The following is a 23,941-nucleotide window of genomic DNA, read 5'->3' on the forward strand; positions in this document are numbered from 1 at the left end:
ATACTCTGCCCCCTCGACCTGGAACACACTTCAGCAGGAACTTAAGCTGACCAGTTTGATACCCATCACGGATTTCAAACTAATTTTAAAAAAGCTGGAAAAATCCTCTGTGGGTGTTTGCACCTGCTATATCTGAATACTTTCTATGGATTTCAATGGCTACTTTTTTTACGATGTTGTATTTTATTGTTGCCTCTGTGTTTAGTGTCCTAACTGTCTGTAACTGTGTGGTAGTGTTACCACTGACAGGTCGCTCTTGGAAATGAGACCTTGTGTCTCAATGAGATTTTACACCTGTATAAATAAAGGCTAAATAAAAAATTAAAAAAATGACAGGCCTGGTTATCACAATATGCCCCCCCTTGCTATCTTACAAAATAAAAGTGTCACATTCATGAAACTTGCTCTATTCATTGGTACTAGTCCTACAACTATACCCTAAAAAATGCTTGAGGGTGGGATTAATATAAACATATTTTTTGGGGGGGGGGTGCATTTTATGACAGGCCTGGTTTATCATCCGAGTCAGAAATAAAACAAATATGGAGTGAGGGCTAGTCCTGCAATTGTCCAACACATTTACATACACACAGTAATTAATAATACATGTTGAATGAAATAAAGAAGTGACATATTATCCATACTAAAATTGTGTACATTATCACACATAAAATAAACATTCATTTTCAAGATTAGAGTCCAGTGACATGGTAAGCAATCAAAGTCAGTGTGAACAACATGTCATATTCATCTTTAACCCTTGTGTTGTGTTCGAAAGCTGTTACCGTTCATGGTGTTCGCGGGTCAATTTTGACCCATGATTTATCTCCATCTCCAAAACACTCCAAAATAATGACTATCATCCAATATTGTTTTAACTCCATCATAACCTTTAAATTACAACAGGATTGGTTGGTCATTATTTTGATAACCAGGCCTGTCATAAAATGCACCCCCCCCCCCCCCCAAAAGATGTTTGTATTAATCCCACCCTCAAGCATTTTTTAGGGTATAGTTGTAGGACTAGTACCAATAAATGGAGCAAGTTTCATGAATGTGACACTTTTATTTTGTAAGATAGCAAGGGGGGGCATATTGTGATAACCAGGCCTGTCATAAAATGCACCCCACCCAAAAAGATGTTTGTATTAATCCCACCCTCAAGCATTTTTCAGGGTATAGTTGTAGGACTAGTACTAATGAATGGAGCAAGTTTCATGAATGTGACATTTGTAAACATATATTTTGATTATTATATGACAAATATGTAAAATTAAACAATACATTTTAAAGCACGTGTACACAGACAGGACTTAACAAGAAAAAAAAAAAGATTAAAAAAAACAAAAACTGAAAAGGAAGTGACGAATGAATTTCGACACCACTACCATCAAATACGGAGCGAAAAGTTTAACCACAAGAATCAAGACTATATGAGCTACCACTAAACAACTCACAGTCTGAAAATTACCATTAATAAAAACCCTGAACGTTTACTTTTCGTTTTAAACATCGTTTTAAGGTGTAAACGTGTCATTTAGAAATGCGCGTTCCCTTATTTGGAAAACATATCTGATATATGACCAGTGATGGAATGGTGCATTCTGTGGCTATTTGTCCTGACGGCCGGAAATACTTGTTATGGTGTTGTCATTGTCTACATTGTCACTGTATTGTATAATTATGTTTGTTTTACTTGTTTGGTTTTTATTTTATTTTTTATTTATTTATCTTTTGGTTCTATTTTTTCCTTTTCCTTTTTATGTTTATTTTCATGGCTCTGTTGTTTAACTTATATTGATAAGCATTTTTTGGTTTTGCCTGTGCGGGTATGTGTGGGTGGAGGGAGGGAGGGGGGAGTGTAGTGAGTGTACTGTGATATTACAATATAAATGAAATGGCATAGATTACTGTACACTATAATGAAATAAAAAGACTTGTAAAAAAAAAGAAAAAAAAAGAAATGCGCGTTCCCGTGACAAGGGGGGCATTTCATGATGGGGGTGCATAATTTGACACAACACCGGGCTTATATGAAAACGACCCGACGGTCGCCTGCCTGGCTACGCAGGGCTTGACTACGCCGACACGATGGTCGGACGGCCTGACGATGCAGGGATCTTTATTACTGTACGTAGACACGGAGGTCTACACGGACACGAAGTCCACTCTTTCTTCAAAAGGACGGCCGGAATCAGTGCCGGTGTTATACCGTAGTGATAGCCCTACTGTTTAAATCTACTACTTAAATAGAAACATATGGACATAGGATATTGTTAAAAAAAAGTGTGCATATGTATTTGGGAACCTTTCCATGTGAACATGTTTTATTTGTGGGTGGACCTCAAATGGATTAAACTCTGATCAATAACTATAGTAACTTATTGAGAGAACATGAACATAGCTTGCTTATACTGTTGTCATTACATTTCCTTTGTTTTGTTCAGTGTTTTCATAGTCATAGCCTATTGAAGCAGTTTCCTCTGTACCTGCCAGTTCTGTCCACTGAGCTCTGCCTGCATCTCTCCCTCAGGGCCATCACCATCAGCAGCATCTGATAGTGGAACTGAATAAGGAGAACATGTAATCATTACATTAACAACTATTTATGAAATAACATTATTCAGGAACATATATTATGCAACACTTATTTTATCACTTAGTTGACCCTGTATTTGCATGGCCTAATACCATAATGATTGTCTCCCCTTTAGACAACATAACCATCTCAAGTTATTCACTCACAGTATGAGGGGTTTGTAGCCCCGCAGTTAGCTGCAGTCTAACGGTTATATTACATATATTTGCCTTGAGTAACATTAAGGACATGTTTGGGTTTTGTGTAGCCTTATAGTCTCCAGTCACACAGGGCCTGCCACTAACTTAGCATTGGACTGAGAAACTGTTTTTTTGACAGTCGATGTGCACATCAGGCTACAATATAGAAATAAATGTGGCTCATAATGTTCGCTCACTTACTTTCTGCTTCGTCATTCTATTCCATACAGGGGGTTCTGAATAAATCAGTGATTTTAGCACATTTCATTGCCTTTTTTTGCAGGATGGGGATCCATCCTTCCACAATAATTAACCTTGCCGTCAGTTTCAGTCGGTCCAGTCCACACTAATGTAAACAGCAGCGCGCTGGTCTCGTGTGAAACGGAGAGTGGAACAACCAATCACATCTTCATTATTCTCCCGAAATGTAAATGTGCCCATTCGCTAGTCTGACACATAGACTGTATATATAAAGGTCTGGTCTGACAGGTGCGCTTCATACCGGTGCAACTTTGAACACCTTCAATATATGCCGCATTAATTGATTTGGCCTGCAGTCACCGCAGCTGGGCTGAATTAAACACAAATTATTTTAGTCCTGTGTGTTTATTAGAGGCCATGTCAGCAGGCCACATCATGCCAGCGTTGCGTTCACAAGACATACAAGCCACACAGGCCGTTTCTCAATCGCGAGGATGCTGGCTTGGTAGCACAGCCGAGCCGAGCATCTTGCTTCAGAAGCAAGGCAAGAATACTTCCTGCCATTCGGAAAACGAAGAGTGGAACAGGCTAGCAAGTGTGCAGGTGTGCGTCATATGAGAGGCCCCGCCTTACATCTTCCGCCACAGATTTGGGGAAATTGGTCCATGCGCAAAGCATTGTGGGGATTTTAAGGATGCAAAGTCTACCCATGTGCAGCCTCGAAATTTCCCCCAAACCAAGGACACGGCCTCGGTGGAATTCCAAGTATGCTGGAGATTGGAACAGTCCTTCGGCGGCACTCGATGACGTAGCATCCTTGAAATATTGGCTTGGAAGCCAATATCCTTGCGATTGAGAAATGGCCACAGACACAGAGGGTGTTTCTCAATCGCGAGTACGCTTGCTTGGTAGCACATGTCTGCCGAGCATCTTGCTTCAGAAGCGAGTCAAGAATACTTCCTGGCATTCGGAAAACGAAGTGTGGAACACGCTAGCAAGTGTGCAGGTGTGCGTCATATGAGAGGCCCTGCAGGGGGGTCTGGGGGGATTCTCCCCCAGGAGATTTTTTGAAATACTAACATAAAATACACATTCTGGTACTCTCTTGAGAAGAAAAATAAATAAATCTATTACTACATATTTAAAAAAATGAATGCCATTTTAGTTTTTTGTTACTGTGTTCTGAAAGCTGAACCTGCTGCTCCTCAGAGAGAAAGGGGAAGAGGCTGTGTGAATTACATTGTGGATAAGGGTGGATAGCCCCCATTGTTCTGTGTGTCAAAATGAAAGACAGCCCACACACCTATCAATCATCAAACCGTGGGTCTTATTTCACGTAATGTTGTATCGATGTATATAGAGATGTACTACCGCTAAAGTATTCTCCGTCGGGACTTCCTGCAACAACACCACGCCGTTATCGTGATTCTGATTGGCCAGAAGACATTATCAAAGATGTTTTATTGAGAAGAAGAACACTACGTGACAAAAGTTTTCAAAACCGTTTCTAGTCTTCGGTATTTCCAGACAAGTGGCTACTGAAATCAATCTTACTAACTGCTGTCTGTGCAATTTACTCCGCGCGAGTTGACGGACTTTATTTTGCTTACTTTAACATCATTTTTCATGGTGGGGCTAAGGTGGGGCTAAGCCATTTCTTGGTATGGCTGTAGCCTACCCCAGCCATACCCTGGCGCCGCCACTGCGTGGTCTTAACCGGTCTTGACATAAAATCTCGAGTCCTATAGGTCTGATACAGAGACAATACGAAACCAAATGCAGTCGATTCCGAGACAAGACGTTAAAAAGTGGAGACCGGTCTCGAGTACAACACCAGCAAATATTCTCATACTAATGATTATTAATTATTATTCCCCTCTCTTCTGATACCAATACTGTGCCGATGAGAAAGTGTAGGCTACCTGTAACACTCTCCAAACTACTGTAGGAGCGGAATCATTCGAAAAATATAATATAGGATAATGCTATACACAATGCTAACGGAGGCGAGACGATTTGGAAGCCCCCCTATACCTTTGTCCAGGATAGTCTCACCAAAATCACACTGGTGTTTGCTGTTCCCCTCTACTTTGTGCTCACAAAAGCATGTTACTCTGGGCCCAGCAGGTGAAAAATTATAGGGGGGCTTCCATATCCGGCAGCCAGCCACAACACCTTCTCTGCCAGATATGGAAGCCCCTCTTTAGTTTTGTACCTGCTGGGCCCAGAGTTACCCCCTGACCTGGATCAACTTACCCCTAACCCGGGGCAAGTTGAGCCACAAAACCTTTTTTTTTTTAGAAGTAATATTTTCACTGCCCTTGATCAAATATTAATTCTTATCATTGCCATTGATAGGAGACATCCTGCATTATAGGTGTGTGCTTTCATTTTTACTATGTGTCATTTCTCCTTGCTTAGAGGACAGCATAACTAAAAAATGGCTCAACTTACCCCACTCTCCCCTACGTTATTCACGCGCTTATCCACACGTACGTTATCAACACGCATATCTAAGATAGTGCTTTCTAAGCTACGCCGCCGCTACGTGAGCGCGTACTTTGAGCGCGTACTTTGAGCGCGTACTTTGAGCGCGTACTTTGAGCGCGTACTTTGAGCGCATCTATGGTACGTCGCCGTGACGTCTGACGTCTGACATCGTCGTGACGTCTGACATCGTCGTGACGTCGCCTGTATTCTACGTCAACCCACTCAAAATTGATGGAGGCGTTGGCGCACGTTGACACGTCAGTTCTCCACTCAGTTAGCTTAGTTATCTGTTCTTTGGCACAAATCACACCTCATACTGCTGTACATGAGCCTCTGCGGGAAGCCACGAGCGCTCAGGCGCCGTTCACTTAACAAGGGAGGCAGTGTAATGAAGTGACGTGTAATCTGAATGAAGAGTTTGGTCTTCCTGATTGAACTTGCGCTGAGCTTCATATATTTGCTGCCCTAATAATAGGCAGCCATTATCTTACTGTTTCGACTGAACTGGAAACATTATAAATGGTCCATTGAAACACTATATAGCAACTTCCAAAATGAACTTCGATGAGAAATCTGAAGAATCAAAGAAAGAGGTGAGTAGAAACCCAAACTCGGCAACCTTTTAATGCCTCAGAAGGCTGCAATGGAAATGTGTGCTTTGTTTTGAGCTGTAGGGTTTACCTTCGAGACATCCTAAGTCCTTATGTTATCGAATGTGTGGGGAGCATGTGGGAAGGTTTGTAAGAGTATTGGCATTTATGTCATTTATTGTTTTGTATTTTGTAAAATAAAATAAAAAACTATATTCAGAAAATAAAATTGGCTCTAATTTTTCGACTGATACAATTGTCAGTATACTTTTCCAACCAGTTGGTAAGGTATGTCAGCAACTAATACCTGTGTGATCTAATCAACGACACTTGTAATGTATCTCGTGGTTTGCTTTAAATGTCAAGTGTAAAGTGAAGACACATTACATTTATTGTTAGACTTATTGGATGATAGTCAAATGAATAATCAGTGCACAAATCAAAGTGAGGAATGTAAAATACACCTGTAAATAAATGTAGGCTAAAATGTATGTGTTGCCATTTTCTAATGACTCTCTATTAAAGGTGGGTAAGTTTGAGAAACCGGCTCGAGATACACTTTTTGTTTGCTCTCAAACCTGTTAAGCCAGGTTACATATGTGAGTTGGATGGAGAAGTGTCAGAATCAATATAGATTTTTCTCAGTCAGAGTAAATTCAGATGGAACATAGCAAAAAAAGGTAAATTCTTACCTCCGCCTAAAGAAAAAAACATTACTTATAGTGAAAACCACCCTTGAATGATGGGATGGTAGACTAAAAGCTTCAGGAATCCAAACTATAACATATAATAAGTACCCTGTATCAAGATTGAGGCAAAACAAGTGAAGTTTGACCTTTTTAGAGAGGTTTAGCAAAAAAAGGTTCCAGGCGGAATAAGCTTTCGGCACATTTGGGTACATCTGGTTCCATCAGTGCCATTTGACCTTTTTCAGGTACCAGACTATAAAAATTGTGTATTACATTGAATTATCACCATAGGTATTCATTCCATCCAAAGAATATATATATTTGTTTTTAATTTGTGAAAAAAAAGGACCCGCCGACATCTGGTTCCATCAGTGCCATTTGACCTTTTTCAGGTACAATACACCATACACTAAAAATGGTGTATTACATTGAATTATCACCATAGGTATTCATTCCATCCAAAGAAAAAAAATATATATATATTTTTTTAATTTGTGAAAAAAAAGGACCCGCCGACGGGGTCTTTGGGGCTTAACAGGTTTTAACATCCCGATAGCAATGAATATCTTAAGTGCTTTGACAAAAAATCCATACAAAAATGTCATCTGTGGAAGCCGTAGTACTGTAAAAAGCACGACCAATCATTTTAGCCGGCCCGGCTAAAATAACTGGATGGCCTACCTGCCTGTCAGCCTTCCATCTGTGCACAAACTTATCTCGTGCCCTCATTGGTCATGTGCGCGTTCGTGTGTGTTGGAGGAGGGGCTCTGTAAGGAAGTGGCAGATCTTTTCCGGTTGTGTATTTTCAAATTCTAGCGCACTCGAGCTGGTTTCTCCAAAATTACCTACCCCACCTTTAAGGGTTTATAAGTTGTATATCTAATTATTCATGAAGGGTAATAAATCATATACAATTTAAATGCATTAGTGATCTGTTGATCTATTAATCTACATGTACGCAGAGAGGGTCCTTTTGTATTTGGCAGTAATGTAATGTAATAAATGCTTCATGATGCTTCAAGTGTCCTGTTGGAGGAGGATGAACACCAGCCCCAGTAATGTTTACACAAAATTGCAACCCAAAACATGTTAATTTTAATCAACTTTAAACACTGCATAATGAAGCCTGTAATGGGCGTATTTGTATCCATCTTGCAGAATTAAAGGATAAAAGAGTATCATACTGACCACATAAATATAAAACAATACGGTTGACTGTCTTCTCAACCTCTTGACCCTTTTAAAGTTTTAACTTTTTAGCTTTCAGATGCTGCAGATGTTCACATCCCTGCTCTTCTGATGTCTGAGACATACAGCAGGGTGAGTCAACACTTAACTACTGCTGATTTTGAACATAATGCTGTTTTTAAACATAACTGTAGTTCAAATGAGTTGGATAATGATTTATCAGTGTGGCTGTCATGAGGCAGCCCGACTCTCCGCCTCCTCCACGGCTGTTTGTAGGCTGAAGCAGCACGGATGCTGTTATCTATAATAACTTTTTTTACTTTTCATTGTATTATTTTTTGGGAAACATTCTTTTGTGAGACAGCTCGTCAACAGTTGGATAGAGATGTAGTCTACTGAGGGGAAAAAAGCATTTGAAGCTCACATTTGTGATGCAGCTGGTTCTACTATACACTGCTGTGAAATCCTGATAGACACGGATTAATAGAGCCGATTCTCCTCACCTCGCTGTGACTTCATGACAACAGATCAATTGTATCTTCCTAATGATAAATCCATCCTCCCGTCATTTAAGTTTCCTTTTGAGAGCAAACTCCTCTCATGAAGGATACTCAAACGAGAAACCACATTGGACTTTGAGCAAAAAATCGGCGACAAAATGCCAAAGGAATTTACGGATGAATTTGAGCCTCTGCTTATTAAAGATTTAAATGGACAAAAACAACCAAAGGTATGTGGAATATGAGAAAAAAATCAAAAACAGTCTCTTCAGAGACGTCAAATTAAAGTTGTTAATGATGTAAATATATGTTTTGTATGTTTGTATTGCAGCTCCCAAACAGATCACTTGTGTTGGCTGCCTGTGCTGCCTGTATAGGGGGAACCTTTCAGTTTGGATATAATATCTCTGTCATCAATGCACCCACAACGGTAATAACCCCACTGTGTCACCATTTACTGCAGTATTTATGCACATTTGTCTGTACTCATGCTAAATGGGCTACTTTGTCATTTTAATTCATTCTGAACATCCATGTTTCTCTTTTTATCTTCAGGATGTGCATAATTTCATCAACCAAACCTGGATTGAGCGTTACCAGACTGGCATACCAGAAAATGTTCTCACCCTGCTTTGGTCCACTATTGTGTCTATATTCACCATAGGGGGGCTGTTAGGAGTGACAGTCGGTGGGACACTGTCTGTGAAGCTTGGAAGGTATGGCATATTTTTTGCAATATTTTGATTTTGTCCATATTGTTTTTAACATTAATGCCATAATGTAATATTGCTTTTCCAGGAAAGGGACACTGTTAGCAAATAATGCATTTGCAATAATCGCTGCTCTGCTGATGGGTCTGAGTTACCCCACAGGATATTATGAATTACTCATCATCGGACGTTTTGTCACTGGATTAAATGCAGGTAAATCATTCAGAAATACATCTAGAGAGTGTGTTCACCAGTGTATTCAATGTTTGGTTTTAATTTTGCATTTCAAACCTCATAAATATAGCTTTAATCACATATTTTATTTTCACAGGCATTGGTCTTTGTGTTCAAGCTCTGTACCTGGGGGAAATAGCTCCGACTGCATTTCGTGGGGCCATGGGAATGGGAACCTCTATTTCCATCACTTTAGGGCTCTTAGCTGGACAAGTGGTTGGTCTCAAGTAAGTCAATGCTATATTAAGGCTACAAACAACTAATTTGATTTTTAGAATAATCTGAAACTAGTGAAAAAATATCCATCCTAGTTTCTCAAAATTCAGAATGATGTCTTTAACTGTTTTACAGTCCAAGGCTCAACAATATTCTGGTAACTATAAGATAAAACAGAGGGAAAAAAAGAAATCTCCATTTCTGAGAAGCTTAAAACAGGCATTGTGTGCCGTTTTGCATGAACAAACATGTATTAATTATCAAAAGAGTAGATCTTTGTTGATTCACTTTTTGTTAACTAATCATTGAAGCGCTAATGGATATATTTTATTTTTACATTAAATCATAATATTTCCCCATAAACATTGTGTCTGTGCACATGCCACATGCACTGAGGCTCAGTCCTTATCACAGCGGCTCTCACATCTTTGTTCCCCTTTGCCATCTTTGTTCTGTATACCAGGCTTAATGGAAAAAGACAGCACTTTAAAAGAAAAAGAGATAAATGCTATACTGTGTTTTTGTTTAGACATGTCTGTGTGATTTCCCAGAGAGCTCCTGGGTAAAGAAGACAGCTGGCCCATCCTGCTCGCCACCACATGTGTCCCAGCCTTCCTGCAGCTCCTGATCCTGCCCTGGTTCCCCGAGAGCCCGCGCTACCTGCTCATCGACAGAGGAGATAGTGAAGGATGCAAGAAAGGTAAACTTGCACTGAAACTACTGTACAGATGCTTTCATTTCCAAATCTGTGTGTTTGTTTCTCTTGACCAAGAAGATCATAGCGCACATGATAGCATGGTTGAAATGGTTGAGGGCACCCTTTATCTGGAATCACCGGAGGCAGATTTTGTCCTCATGCCAGTGACTACAGCATGTGATAACATTGTGTTAATGCCACATTAACACAGGAACACTTTTTTTAATCAGATTCTCAAAAAAGATCCCCTCTAGCCTTGTCAGATGAGAAGAATGGTAAATATGGGGAAAACTTCAATCACCATGCTTGTCATGTGTTTCCCCATCTGCAGCCCTGAAGCAACTGCACGGTGTATCTCGCTGTGATGGCGAACTTGATGATATCGAGAAGGAGAAGAGAAGTTTGTCAGATTTCAAGGCCAAGACACTCTGGGAGCTGTTATGTGATCGTAGCGTCCGCTTGCAGCTTCTCACCGTGGTGCTGCTCAACGTGGCACAGCAGCTGAACGGCATCAATGCTGTACGTCTATATTACACCTGTTGTTCCTTTAATTGATTTGTCCTGCTACCTCTAACAAGGTTCCTAAAAGATGATTCACTTTGTTTTTTAATTTGTTTCCTGTAGATTTACTTCTATGCAAATTACTTGTTCACACAATCTGGTATCTCTGCTGAAAGAATTCCATATGTGACCCTTGGCACTGGTGCCTGTGAACTCGTCACAGCTTTAACATGTGTAAGTATGAGTTTTACACTGTATTTTTATTATGGTGTTCCTTCTTGCTATAGCAACACAACAGGGTAATAGGTATAGGTGTGCAGCCACAAGGGTAAAACAGTCAAGACATTTATAATAAAAGCGTCATGCAAAAGATAAGAGTCAGAGTGCAACTGAAATAGATCAAAACATAACACTACAGAGGAAAAATTGTAATAAAACATTCAATGGTGAGATTAAAAAATATTGTTGAGCAGGATTTAGCGGAACAAAACTGACGCATAAAAGGTCGAAGTTAAATTCAAGGAAAGTGTTTGCCTCGAGAGTGTCTTTGGTCATGTGACATGCTGTGTGTCTCACAGGGTATGGTCATTGATCGCCTGGGAAGGAAAGTGCTCATCATGGGAGGATACATACTGATGAGCATCTGCTGCATATTATTCACGCTGTCGCTCTCTTATCAGGTACCTCATTATAAAACATATATATAAACCATTGTTTTTGACCATAAATAAGACATGTACTCACTAAACTATTTTCTTCTGTTTGGCTTTATTTCTCACAGAGTGCCAGCCCCATAGTTCCTTACTTGAGCATAGCTAGTGTGTTTGCTTTTATCCTCAGTTTTGGCTTAGGACCAGGTAATACGTTTTTCCTTCATTAAAGTAGTTTCTTAGCAGCTGCTGTTGCACAATGGTTATAACTAACAGTGATTTATTTTGGTGTTTCTTCTTCCTTGAAGGTGGTGTGACTAACATCTTGACCACTGAACTCTTCACTCAAACAACACGCCCTGCAGCCTACATTATCGCAGGATCCTTGAACTGGTTGAGCTTCTTCTTCATCAGCATGATCTTCCCTTTTCTTGTGGTAAGCATTCAATAAAGGTTGTCCAATTTAATGTTTTTCAGATCGATATTTTCTCTGCATGATTATTATGCTCAAAATGATTCACAGTTATGACATTATAGAGATATTTAAAGCCATCTTGAGACAGATGATGACAATGCTGTCACTCAAAATCATCTTTAACTTGTATGTTTTACCTTTTTTGTCCAATAAAATACACTCAAAAGACGGGTTTAGGGCAGAGAGAGTTATTCTTTAACCAAGATAATATCTGTAACCAATTACTTAAAAGGCGCTGAATTATTTACACCATAATATAATATGTGTTAAATGAATATAATATCAATATTTCACTTTTCAAATATCACGCTTGGCCATACAGGTATATCACAACACAAGTATGTTCATATAATGGTATCTTCTTTTTCAAATGCTATATCATTATCTGGTACATTTCAAAGGACGAAATGAAAGTAATAAACTTGGTTCTTTGAGAGATTTGGACTCATTGTGTTATATCCTGTTTTATTTGTACAGGTTTGGCTGGAGCAGTATTGTTTCCTCGTCTTCATGGCCGTCTGCACCTGTATGGCCATATACATTTTCTTTGTCCTTCCTGAAACCAAGAACAAAACCTTTGTTGAAATCCAGAATGAGTTCAAGTCCTCCAAAAAGGCCCGCACTGTCGATGCAACAGGGATGACGCAGTTATTATCTATATAACATATTACCCATGAATACAGCAATTAAAGCATTTTTGTCTTCCACTATTTGTTTTCAAAAACATGAGTACCTTCCATAAGGCTTTATAGTCCACACTCACAACATATTCAATCAGAAAATGTAACTTAATATAAATTATAAACTTATAGCATACATAAATCATCGTGCTTTTCTTGAACTATAAAGAGATGTGCCTGGAAGTCATAATAACATCACTTTGGTTCAAATGGTTTTTGTAACAATATGTCATATTTTGGTATGATAAATGATCAATTGGTGTGTAAAACCATTCAAAAAGAGCATTCCATTGATTTTTTTAAATAAAGATGAACTCATGACAGAGTGAGAGTATTTTCAAAGTGAACTGTTATGCACTTTTGGATGCCTGTTAAGTTTCCTGACCTTTCAGTGTGGTATGTGGCCTGGAGAACAAAAGGTTCATTGACGTGTGAGTCAAGTAGTCTGTTTTCATTCTACTGGGGTCACAGGAGTGCTTTATATTACTTTAACAGCATATACAGTACTATGATAAATGTTAAAGTCAAATAACTTAAAGTGATCATTCATATTTTTTGAATTTATGTTGTTGAAAGTTGCGTACTTAGTCACAGTGTTATCTACAGTAGATGGCAGTCTGCATTAAGTTTGGTAAAACAGACTGTAACAAATTGCATTTACTCAAGTACTGTATAGTGAAATGGGGCAAAACGCAACATCTTGCAAGAAACAGCGTCTGAGGGCTTCTTAACATTTAACAAACTATAAATGTGTCATACCCACTTAACGGGAAGAAACTCAGCTATCAGACAATATTAACAATTTTTAGCAAAACGAAACACAAGGGTCATACCAAGCCTCTGAATTAGCCCTGAGCAAAAAAAATGCTAACGCACTTAGCACAGAACTCACGGTAGAGATACCTTATTACTTATCGGATCTGCACAAACAAGATATCAGTTAGCAAGCTGAGATTCCACAGATTCCACAGATTCTAGAAATATAAGTATATTAGTAGTAGATCACTGAGCGATCAAAACTCAGGCAGGGGAAGCTTTTAGTCTCCGATCCCATCATTCAAGGGTGGTTTTCACTATAAGTAATGTTTTTTTTTTACTATGTTCAATCTGAATTTACTTTAAAATAAAAACATTCTATATTGATTCTGACTTTTCTACATCCAACTCACAGGTTTATCATTGCTTTGAGAAAAAAGATTATTAATTTACCCCTTTTAGAAGTGAAGTTATAGTCATTTGTTCTGGGAATGTCCTTTTCGAGCCTGAGACCTGAAAAACAGGCTCGGGGCTCAACTGGTTGTCCACAACGAATACTTTTAATGCAGGACTTTAACTTGAAACAGAGTATTTTTACACTTCAGTACGGAAGAGGATTAGGGCCACATGTGAAACACTTTTTTAGATCTGACTGAAAGTGAGGATTCTGACTTTTTTCTTGGAATTCTGACTTTAATCTCAGAATAAAATATTTTTTTATTTGGTCAATTTATTGAACATGTCAGAAACAAAACATACAACAATAATAATAATATATATATATATATTTTACTCATGATAATAATTATAACAAAGTACAAAAAATAATATATAAGAATAAAATAACTACTTTTGGTCAGATCTCAAAAAGTGTTTCACATGTGGCCCTAATCCTCTTCTGTAAACAGTATGCCTCTCCTGCCGCTCAGTGTACTCTCCAGCAGGGGGCAGCAAGGCTTAATTTACGATAGTTGGAAAGCAGAGAAGAAGAAAGAGAAGCTCGTCTCATTCAACATGGCGTCCTAGAGCAGTGTCCATGCTCGTTTGTTGACATATATTTAAACATTAAACTCATGCTACATTAGTGGAAGTACAGCTACTAAAACCATGTCGAGACTCATCATTAAAAACCTCCCTAATGGGGTAAGTAAACTCCCGTATGTCAGCACCATTTTGTCTGGTTTCTCCTGAAGATGTAACCTCGCTGTGTGTTGTGTGCAGATGAAGGAGGAGAGGTTCAGGTCCATGTTTGCTGCCTTTGGCACAGTGACAGACTGCTCTCTGAAGTTCACCAAGGATGGAAAGTTCCGTAAGTTCGGCTTTGTGGGGTTTAAAGCCGAGGAAGACGCGAACAACGCTCTGAAACACTTCAACAAGAGCTTCGTGGACACATCCAGAGTGACGGTATGGAGATGACCATCAGTGGTGCAGTATTCAGATGCTTTACTTTAGTAAAAGAACCAATACGTTTGTGTCAAAGTACTGCATCAGAGGTGGGAGAAGTACCTAGATCTTGTACTTAAGTAGAAGTACCAGAGTGTACTTCCCACCTCTGTACATCATTACAAGTAATGGTCCTGCATTCAACTTACTTAAGTCAAAGTACAGAAGTATTATCAGCAAGATGCAAGCATTTTACTTTTGTAGAGAGACAAAGTTCTGATGGACTTTTTGTAAAATATTTAAAATTATTTGACTCTTTTGTGACTTAAAGAGTTAGTCCACTAGTTTAATTTTTAGAGATGCTACTTTTTAAAAGTAGCTAAAGCTGTTAAATTCATGTAGTGGAGTCAAATTATATTATTTCCCTTTTTTTACTGGAGTAGAAGTATAGAGTAGCATATCATGGAAACAACCCTCAAAATTGTAATTAGGTACAGTACTTGAGTAAATGTACTTAGTTACCTCTGCTGACCATGCGTGTTGATGACTGTGACTGTTTTTTTCCACATGTGAACAGTAAACACTGTGGTTTTCATGTCTTCCAGGTGGAGATGTGTAAGGCGTTTGGAGACCCCACTAAAGCCAAAGCCTGGAGCAAACACACCCAGAGCTCAGGCCCCGAAAAACCCTCCACCCCTGCTGACTCAGAGAGCAAGAAGGTACACACACAATGACCTGGAAGAAAGTATTATCATCACAAGGAAAAAACAATAACCACATACAAAACAATTTGACATCTCTTCCGGATTCTTTATACTTTGTACAATGTTTACATACAAATCATATGAAGATTTAAAAAAAGTATAATGTATATTAAACTGTTCTGCAACACTATCCCGTAAAACATTATTTTTGTTTCTGCCTTTTAGAAAAATAAACAGAAAAAGGAAACCAACAGCACCCTGGACATTGTGAGTAAAAGTATCAGCTTCTATGTTTGTCTTCTGTTAAATGTTCATTATACACCATCTGATTGTGGACATGATGAAACCAAACTCAGGCTCCTTGTCAATCATACATAATAAACATCAATACTTCTTTGGTTACCAACCACAAAGTGCAGAAATCTCCTTGAAATTGTTATATTTACATCCAGGTCTAAATCAGCCTCACTAAAACCTGTTTAATATTGACATAATTAAATTATTGACGTAACATAAATAATTGTTATAATAAGTGATAAATGACAGTTTTTCTGTTTTTAAAAGAGAATCCTTTTTTGGACATTTGACCATGCCAATATCTCAGTTATAGTGGAAAGAGACACTAAGGGCCGTTCTCATTTCATCAAATTCCCCTCCTCGACTCCTATCCTCGAGACTTAGTCCCGCCCACAGGAGATGCGAGCGGAGGAGCCGAGGAGGGGAACCGAGGAGAGAGGAGGGGAAGCAGCAGGCGGTTAGAGAAATGAGAACTCCTCTCCTCTGAGCGGTCATTTTAAAGAGACGTCCATTAATGATGACAGGAGGCACAGCAGCCCTCTGTCTGATGGACAGATGTGTTCATGACGACTTATTTACTTTTAATTCATTGACAGTGCGGTATAATGAGACAATAACAGGCTACAGATCAACATGGCGCGCTAAAATTCATTTCCGGGTCACTACCGGAGGACCGAGGAGTCGAGGAGGGGGATTTGATGAAATGAGAACGGCCCTAAGTGTGTACAGTTTTCTTTGTTGTTTGTTTATGCAAGTTGTAATCATTGCATGTCTACTTGTGGTGTGTCTCAGCTGGAAGAGGACCAGGGGTTCAAGGAGTTTCTGTCAGTACATCAGAACCGAAGCCAAGCACCGACCTGGTCCAATGACACTATGCAGCAGCTGCAAACTGATCCTGATGCTGCAGTGGTGAAGACTCAGAGCAAGAAAAAGGTTGCTTCTGATGATTACCTTAACTTTGATTCAGACGAGTCAGAGGAGGAGAATGAGGTGGAGAAGGAGGAGGAAGAAGAGGATGAAGCTGAAGGTTAGTAATGATGTTCTCTTCTTAGTCTAGGCAAATAAAAGGTGTGTTCTAATTTAGGGGCTGGATCCTCTGAAGTCTGGATTTGCATGTAGTTCCATAAAAAATTAGTTAAAGGTGGGGTAGGTAATTTTGGAGAAACCAGCTCGAGATCGCTAGAATTTGAAAATACACAGCCGGAGAAAATCTGCCACTTCCTTACAGAGCCCCTCCTCCAACACACACGAACGCGCACATGACCAATGAGGGCTCGAGATAAGTTTGTGCACAGATGGAAGGCTGAAAGGCAGGTAGGCCATCCAGTTATTTTAGCCGGGCCGGCTAAAATGATTGGTCGTGCTTTTTACATTACTACGGCTTCCACAGATGACATTTTTTTATGGATTTTTTGTCAAAGCACTTAAGATATTCATTGCTATCGGGATGTTAAGAGCATTCCATGGAATATAACAAAAAGTGTATCTCGAGCCGGTTTCTCAAACTTACCTACCCCACCTTTAATGTATACTTTTATGATATACCAGGTACACAATCTGTCAGATAAAGTAGTAGTACAATACTGTACTGTGCATTCAATAGAAAATGCAAAAATAACAGCAAATAAAAGTAGAGAAAATGTAAAAGAGGCTGCATCAGATTATTATATACTGTAAGTGTGTTCCCAATGACAATCCAGTTGATCCTATATGACAAATGCTACACATAACAAGCATAGAAAAAAAAGTGAAAAGGTGTGTGCGATTCACCGATCTCCATTTTTGTGTTGCTTTCAGGTGCCACTAAAGAAGCACTGAAGTCTGGCTTATCAGACATGGATTATCTGCGCTCAAAGGTGGCACAGACAGAGGACACCATGGAGGAGAGTAAGGAGAAGCAAGATGGTGAAGAGGAGAACGATGATGAAGGGGAGGATGATGAAGATGAGGATGGTGTTCCTGCGCAACACACAGACAGCGCCTATGAGAGCGGTGACAAAGAAAACCTCTCAAAGACCAAAACCTTAGTTTCCTCTGGGGATGAGAAGCAAAGCAAAATAAAGAAAACGGCCAAGCAAGAGGTGACTGTTCAAATACACACGTTAAACAAAGCTGTTTAATTCAGGACATTATTTGTTTTCTAGTTTACACTCACACCTGTTTGTTGCAGATGGAGCCGACAACAGAATTTACAGTGAAGCTAAGAGGAGCCCCGTTCAACGTGAAGGAGGTGAGTGAACAACAGCGTCCCAGTTTCAAAGTTACTGTGAAGATATTCCACTTTTAAAAGTTCTGTATTTTTCATTGAACATGTGCATATATGACCAAGAATATCATCGTTTGTGTTTGTCCTCATAGCAACAAATTCGGGAGTTCATGTTGCCCCTGAAGCCTGAAGCAATCAGGATTGGGAAAAACGAAAGTGGGAATAGAACAGGTTTGTTATTCAAAGGACTTTTCTCAGCATAACGTACCCTGATAACATTTTATGCTCATAGTCATATTATTCAGAAGTTTACTTACTAACCCTTTTGTTACCTCCACTACTCTATTGTGAGTCACCTTAGAGCGTAATGGTGTGTTAATAAAAATGTCCATATGTTGCATCATTTGGATAATTATGGTTATACATATCCTACAATGTGTCACTTAGTTGAAGTAAAGTTAGTCTAATCCAAATGAGTCCTCTAAAACATTTAAATTGACTTGAACTATATCATATAGATTGCCTCACATGTGCATATCATCGGGTAGTTTCTAAATGCTAGGAAGCCATATTCTTTATTTCTTACATAAAACGACATTACCAGGTTTAAAATATGCTGGCAAATGTACGATATTGTACAATGTAAACCACCTGGTGGGTAGAGTTGTCTAAATAAACCCTATGTCTTTGTTGACTGTCTTTCAGGGTATGTGTATGTGGACCTGCACTCTGATGAACAGGCGGAAAAGGCCTTGAAGAAGAATAAAGATTACATAGGTGAACAATACTTAATCCTTTTCTCTTGTTCGTGCATCACCATGAATTGAACTTAAATGATCACCAACCTTGTGTGTATCTGATGACTCTTCCTGGCTGAAAATGACACACCTGCTTGTGTTTTCAGGTGGGCGTTACATTGAGGTCTTCCGTGTGGACCCCAATGGGGGTAAGGAGAAGAGAGACAGAAAGGACAAGGAAATTGACAGAAGCTTTACCAGGAAGCTCAAGGAGGATGAAGAGGAGGAAGATGTTGCAGAGTCCGGTCGACTCTTCATCAGGAACCTTCCTTACACCTGCACAGAGGAAGAGATCAAAGAGCTTTTTGCTAAACATGGTGAATTTGAAACAAAAAACTATTTTTCAAGTTCATTCAGGCTTTCACTTTAATCCTGGGGAATAATAATTGTACATCTTTACAGGTCCTATATCTGAGATACTTTTCCCCATTGACAATCTGACCAAGAAACCGAAAGGATTTGCTTTTGTCATGTACATGATACCAGAGAATGCTGTGACTGCTCTGGCTCAGCTGGACGGACATATATTTCAGGTATTTTTACTGCAACGGACTTAGTATTCCAACTTATTTTCAGATGAAGTTAAGGCTGATAAGTCACGTTCATTCTCTCGTGCTTTCAGGGCAGAATGCTTCACCTGCTGCCCTCCACCTTGAAGAAGGAAAAGACGGACTCAGACGCTGGTGGTCCTGGCTCTTCCACTTACAAACGGCAAAAAGATGCTAAAAATAAAGCTTCAAGTTCCAGGTAAACAATATTTAAGCACAATATCCTCTCATTCTGTTTTTGTGGTGTCGTATGATTTTACATCTGACAAAATCTTTATTTTTTTTGGTAAATGACATGACCCCTCACCCTCCTTGCTTGATTTCATATTCTTTCTAGCTCCCACAACTGGAACAGCCTTTTTCTGGGCACAAGTGCAGTGGCAGATGCCATTGCTGACAAATACAACACGACAAAAAGCCAAGTCCTGGACCATGTGAGTGAAGCTGTTTCCTGTTCATAACGTGTTCATCAACTCCAGCATTAGTGTGTGTTCAGACCAAACACTTTCCTGCATTAAAACAATGCAAATGCTTGAGGTTCCAGTGAGTGCCTGGAGAAATGTACTATGTCAAGATTAGATGCATGAGTTTGAAGTAGGTCTCCACTTATGGGGAATAAATAAGTGATATTGGATACTGTTGTTGAATATTGCAATTGTTTACTCAGTTCTGCATTCCTGCTGCTTTTCAGTATACAGCTTGAGTATACAGCTACAGTACTATACAGTACAACTATAACCTTTAAAATCAAAATAAATGAAGACAACTATTTTTAACATTATTGTTATTTTCAAATTGACCATTAAACTGAGCACAAAAGTCACCAATAAAATATCACAGTCTTCTACAAATTAGTATATTCGGAGGTTGACCTCATGATGACTAAACTTAGTTTGAAGGCTGCCAAAACTCTGCATAGGGAGTTATTTAACTAAAAGTAGTCATCAAGAAAAGTATTTGTTCTATTTAAAAAAATAAACAGTAAAGATATTATTTTAAATTAACAAATAATCTACGAGAAATGCATGCTTGCATATTCTATTGACTTTGCTAGATGACGTCTTATTGCTTTCCAACAATGTAAGTCAGGTAAGTATTTTTTTGTTGTAACAACATGTGAATGATATCCACTTGTCTATGCTTGCCCTCCTCTGCAGGAGTCAAAGGGAAGTCTTGCAGTGAGGATGGCCTTGGGAGAGACGCAGATTGTACAGGAGACTCGGCAGTTTCTACTGGACAACGGTGTCAGTCTGGATTCCTTTAGTCAGGTATGCTCGATACAAATTCCCATTTACTAATTGCTAAATTGACCATAAACAATATACCGTGCCGGAAATCCAGGAACATTTTTAAAATGGTTTCCTACATATAAACATTCTCAGGCAGCAGCAGCGAGGAGTACAACTGTGATCCTGGTGAAGAATCTTCCAGCTGGTGTGACGGTGGCAGAGTTGGAGGAGCTTTTCTCTCCTCATGGCTCTTTGGGCCGAGTGCTGCTGCCGCCCTCCGGCCTCACTGCCATCATCGAGTTCCTCGAGCCCACCGAGGCGAAACGAGCCTTCACACGGCTGGCCTACAGCAAGGTGTGTGTCGCTTTATACCAGTAAAACCTGCACATGTACCACATGTTTGATGCTTGACCTGTACTGACTGTATCTCTGAAATCTGTAGTTCCAACACATCCCGCTGTATCTGGAGTGGGCTCCTGTTGATGTGTTTGTGGCAGGCAGACCAGAACCAGGTATAATCTCTCACACGTTGTTTAACATACTACACAAACCTTTCAAGTTTTTTTTTGGACTAATTGAAATAACCTAAATGTATTTTTTCCACCAAGTATTAGAAAAAGAGGACGCAATGAAAGAGAAAAAGGAAGAGGAAGAGGAAGACGAAGAAGAAGAAGAAGAGGAGGAATCTGCTCCTGGTTCCACACTTTTCATAAAAAATCTTAATTTCACCACAACAGAAGAGACACTACAGGAAGTGGGTTAATTCATACATTCAACCCTTAATTAATCATTTTAATCATAGCTTAATGTTTAATATTGTTTTATTCATTTGTTTCAGACATTCTCCAAATGTGGAAAGATCACTTCCTGCACCATCTCAAAGAAGCAAGATAAAACAGGTATTACACATTAAAAAGAACTATGAACTTTCACATCCATAAATGTAAAATAAAACACAGCATAAACTTTGGTCTGGAAGCAACGTCAATGTATGTATGTACTTGTATGCCTTTGCCGTTGTTTTCTCAAGCTTTGCAAGAGAAATGTACAAAGTTATTATTTTTTAGTTAACAACCACCTTTACAATATTAATTTGTTTCCAGGCAACATGTTGTCCATGGGCTACGGTTTTGTTCAGTATCAGACAGCGGAGGCAGCACAGAAGGCCCTGAGGACACTGCAGGTACCATCCTTATGTCCGTGTTGAATACATGTTCTCTGCAACCTGGATCTTTGTTAAAGTGTGTTTTTATATCTCGTCCTTCCACCAGCACTGCTCTGTGGATGATCACCAGCTAGAGCTCAAGGTCTCTGAGAGAGCCACAAGGTAAGATATGCATCAGAATAATCAAATATAAATAATATATAAATGTAAATAAATTGTGAATGTGCAAGTTTATTTAAAAGTAAAGTGTTAAGGAGTAAGCCAGGACAGTTGCTATTTGCAAGCTTAAGCTTTGTGCATTAGCACCAGCTTTGAGATATTGGAATCTGTATCATCTGAAATGTGCATCATGATAAAATATGACTTGGTAAAAGCATTTTTTCAAATGCTGACTGTAAGGGTTTGTGAAGACAGCCAGTTTAGCTGTTTTGATATGTAAACTCAATTCATAAATAGTTACTCATAAATGTATTTCCTCTCTGTGCAGGACTCCTGAAGTGTCACGCAAGAAGAAGCAAAAAGACAAGAAACAGACGGGATCCAAAATCCTCGTGCGAAACGTCCCCTTCCAAGCCACCGTCCGGGAAATTCGAGAACTCTTCTGGTACTTAGCACATACACACACAACTGTGTTTATTCTCATGTTGTATTGGAAATAAACTGAAAAAGATAATTTAATAATACCATGATTTCATCCCCATGTCATTTTTAGTACTTTTGGAGAGCTGAAGACAGTCCGTCTTCCAAAGAAAGCCGCTGGTTCAGGGAATCATCGAGGCTTCGGCTTTATTGACTTCATCACCAAACAGGACGCCAAGGTTTGTATTATCTACGCTTTCAGACTGAAACACTGCTGCAATAAAAATGGCCATTACCTTAATACAAACTATGCTCCTGTTTTCTCCCCAGAAAGCATTTGCTGCACTGTGTCACAGCACCCATCTGTACGGCCGACGCCTCGTGCTGGAGTGGGCTGACGCGGAGGAAACAGTGGAGACACTGAGGCGGAAAACAGCTGAACATTTTCATGGTAAGTCCACATTCTTTTGAAACAACATGCAGAAATGAAAGCAACTGCACTGTTTATTAATGTATTTATTTTTGCTTAATTCATCCTCCTTGACAGTTGCCAACAAAAAGCAGCGACAGTCAGAAGTCATGGAGGGAATTATGGAGAACATGGAAACCGGAGGCGATGCAGAAGACTGAATCTGCCCACCATCACTGTCCCTGCCGACTCTTTGACTCTGACCAGAGTCGCCCTTCGTCTTTTTTTAAATAGGACTGTGGACAAAATAAGGACTGGTTGGCAAAAGGAGATAATTATTAATAATGTCTCAGCTGGTGGATATTTTGTGGAACTTCTAGATTTCTTACAATGTTTGGTGTAGAATGATCCTCAAAATAATTTAAATGATTTCAGTTTTTATATAAAATGTTATATCATGCTTTAAAGGTTTAATGTCTTAATTTGTTTGTGTAAGTGACTGAGAAGAAAATAAGCAAAAAAAAACATGAATTGTTTGTCTTTTGAGAAACGTTCTCATTAATGACTTTGAATCTTAAAATAATGATAAGAATAAGAAAAATAACTTATGAACGATTATATCTCAAGATAAGGTGAGTCATTCTGACAAAACTAGTCATTTTTTGGAAAAGGTTTCCTACTTACAAGATATTTTCTTTTGCATCACATTGCCGAAAATTGACCTCTATATATTTTAAGAGCTGAAACTTTGAACGCATAATAATGTTGTAAACTCAAAGGGACATCTAGTGGCAGCAGGCTTGCAGTGAAACCCCTTATTTAAGACTCATTGAGATGCATTTTTCTCTTATTAATAAGGTAACAGTTATTTAATATTTCTGCACAATTGAGGATACATATTATTCTGTAATAAATATATTTGTATTTTATTTTTGTAGAATCAAATTACAGTCATTGCTGCACAGGATTGCTTCTGATTCATGTGATCCAGACATTTCACAAGTTGTTAAGTCCAGAAGTCAATATTTTGTCTTTATACATGTTTAGTGTTGTAGTTTATCTATGTGGACTCCATTGAGATACGTGAAACACTTTGTAGATTAGCAGTACAGTACTGCATTATATCTGCATATCATGTGTTTTTATATGTACAAAGAAACTGACTGTTAAATTAAATTTAGTGGAGTAAAAAGTACACTATTAACCTCTGAATTGTAGTCGAGTGGAAGTACAAAGTAGCAACAAGTTGAAATACTCAAGTGCAAGAAC

At 39.0% G+C, this 23,941-nt stretch overlaps 2 protein-coding genes across 2 annotated transcripts; both read left to right on the forward strand.

The window, feature by feature from the left end:
* The first annotated feature begins 8,014 nt into the window (after positions 1-8,014).
* Positions 8,015-12,619, forward strand: slc2a11b (solute carrier family 2 member 11b). The gene is made up of 12 exons (XM_034122387.1): positions 8,015-8,068; positions 8,768-8,866; positions 8,992-9,152; positions 9,235-9,359; positions 9,478-9,607; positions 10,148-10,296; positions 10,625-10,812; positions 10,918-11,028; positions 11,373-11,474; positions 11,576-11,651; positions 11,753-11,880; positions 12,397-12,619. Exons 1-12 carry the CDS (start codon positions 8,048-8,050, stop codon positions 12,580-12,582), a joined length of 1,476 nt encoding a protein of 491 aa, XP_033978278.1. The 5' UTR covers positions 8,015-8,047; the 3' UTR covers positions 12,583-12,619.
* A 1,741-nt stretch (positions 12,620-14,360) lies between these two features.
* Positions 14,361-23,884, forward strand: rbm19 (RNA binding motif protein 19). Its single transcript, XM_034122388.1, has 24 exons — positions 14,361-14,498; positions 14,577-14,759; positions 15,344-15,457; positions 15,668-15,709; positions 16,532-16,766; positions 17,537-17,820; positions 17,910-17,969; positions 18,098-18,176; positions 18,651-18,722; positions 18,850-19,059; positions 19,145-19,275; positions 19,365-19,489; positions 19,628-19,724; positions 20,448-20,558; positions 20,673-20,873; positions 20,962-21,031; positions 21,128-21,273; positions 21,358-21,418; positions 21,623-21,702; positions 21,791-21,846; positions 22,172-22,288; positions 22,397-22,502; positions 22,594-22,714; positions 22,811-23,884. Exons 1-24 carry the CDS (start codon positions 14,463-14,465, stop codon positions 22,891-22,893), a joined length of 2,820 nt encoding a protein of 939 aa, XP_033978279.1. The 5' UTR covers positions 14,361-14,462; the 3' UTR covers positions 22,894-23,884.
* Positions 23,885-23,941: the final 57 nt, after the last annotated feature.

This window comes from Trematomus bernacchii, unplaced genomic scaffold (genome assembly GCF_902827165.1).
Source record: "Trematomus bernacchii unplaced genomic scaffold, fTreBer1.1, whole genome shotgun sequence".
Taxonomy (NCBI): domain Eukaryota; kingdom Metazoa; phylum Chordata; class Actinopteri; order Perciformes; family Nototheniidae; genus Trematomus; species Trematomus bernacchii.

Bases quoted from the DNA above. Each gene is read 5' to 3' on its own strand.
- slc2a11b (XM_034122387.1), top strand. From the start codon at position 8,048: ATGTCTGAGACATACAGCAGG. The intron at 9,360-9,477 runs GTAAATCATTCA...TTATTTTCACAG, and splicing joins TGTCACTGGATTAAATGCAG to GCATTGGTCTTTGTGTTCAA. The intron at 11,475-11,575 runs GTACCTCATTAT...TATTTCTCACAG, and splicing joins CGCTGTCGCTCTCTTATCAG to AGTGCCAGCCCCATAGTTCC.
- rbm19 (XM_034122388.1), top strand. From the start codon at position 14,463: ATGTCGAGACTCATCATTAAAAACCTCCCTAATGGG. The intron at 14,499-14,576 runs GTAAGTAAACTC...TGTTGTGTGCAG, and splicing joins TTAAAAACCTCCCTAATGGG to ATGAAGGAGGAGAGGTTCAG. The intron at 22,715-22,810 runs GTAAGTCCACAT...CCTCCTTGACAG, and splicing joins AACAGCTGAACATTTTCATG to TTGCCAACAAAAAGCAGCGA.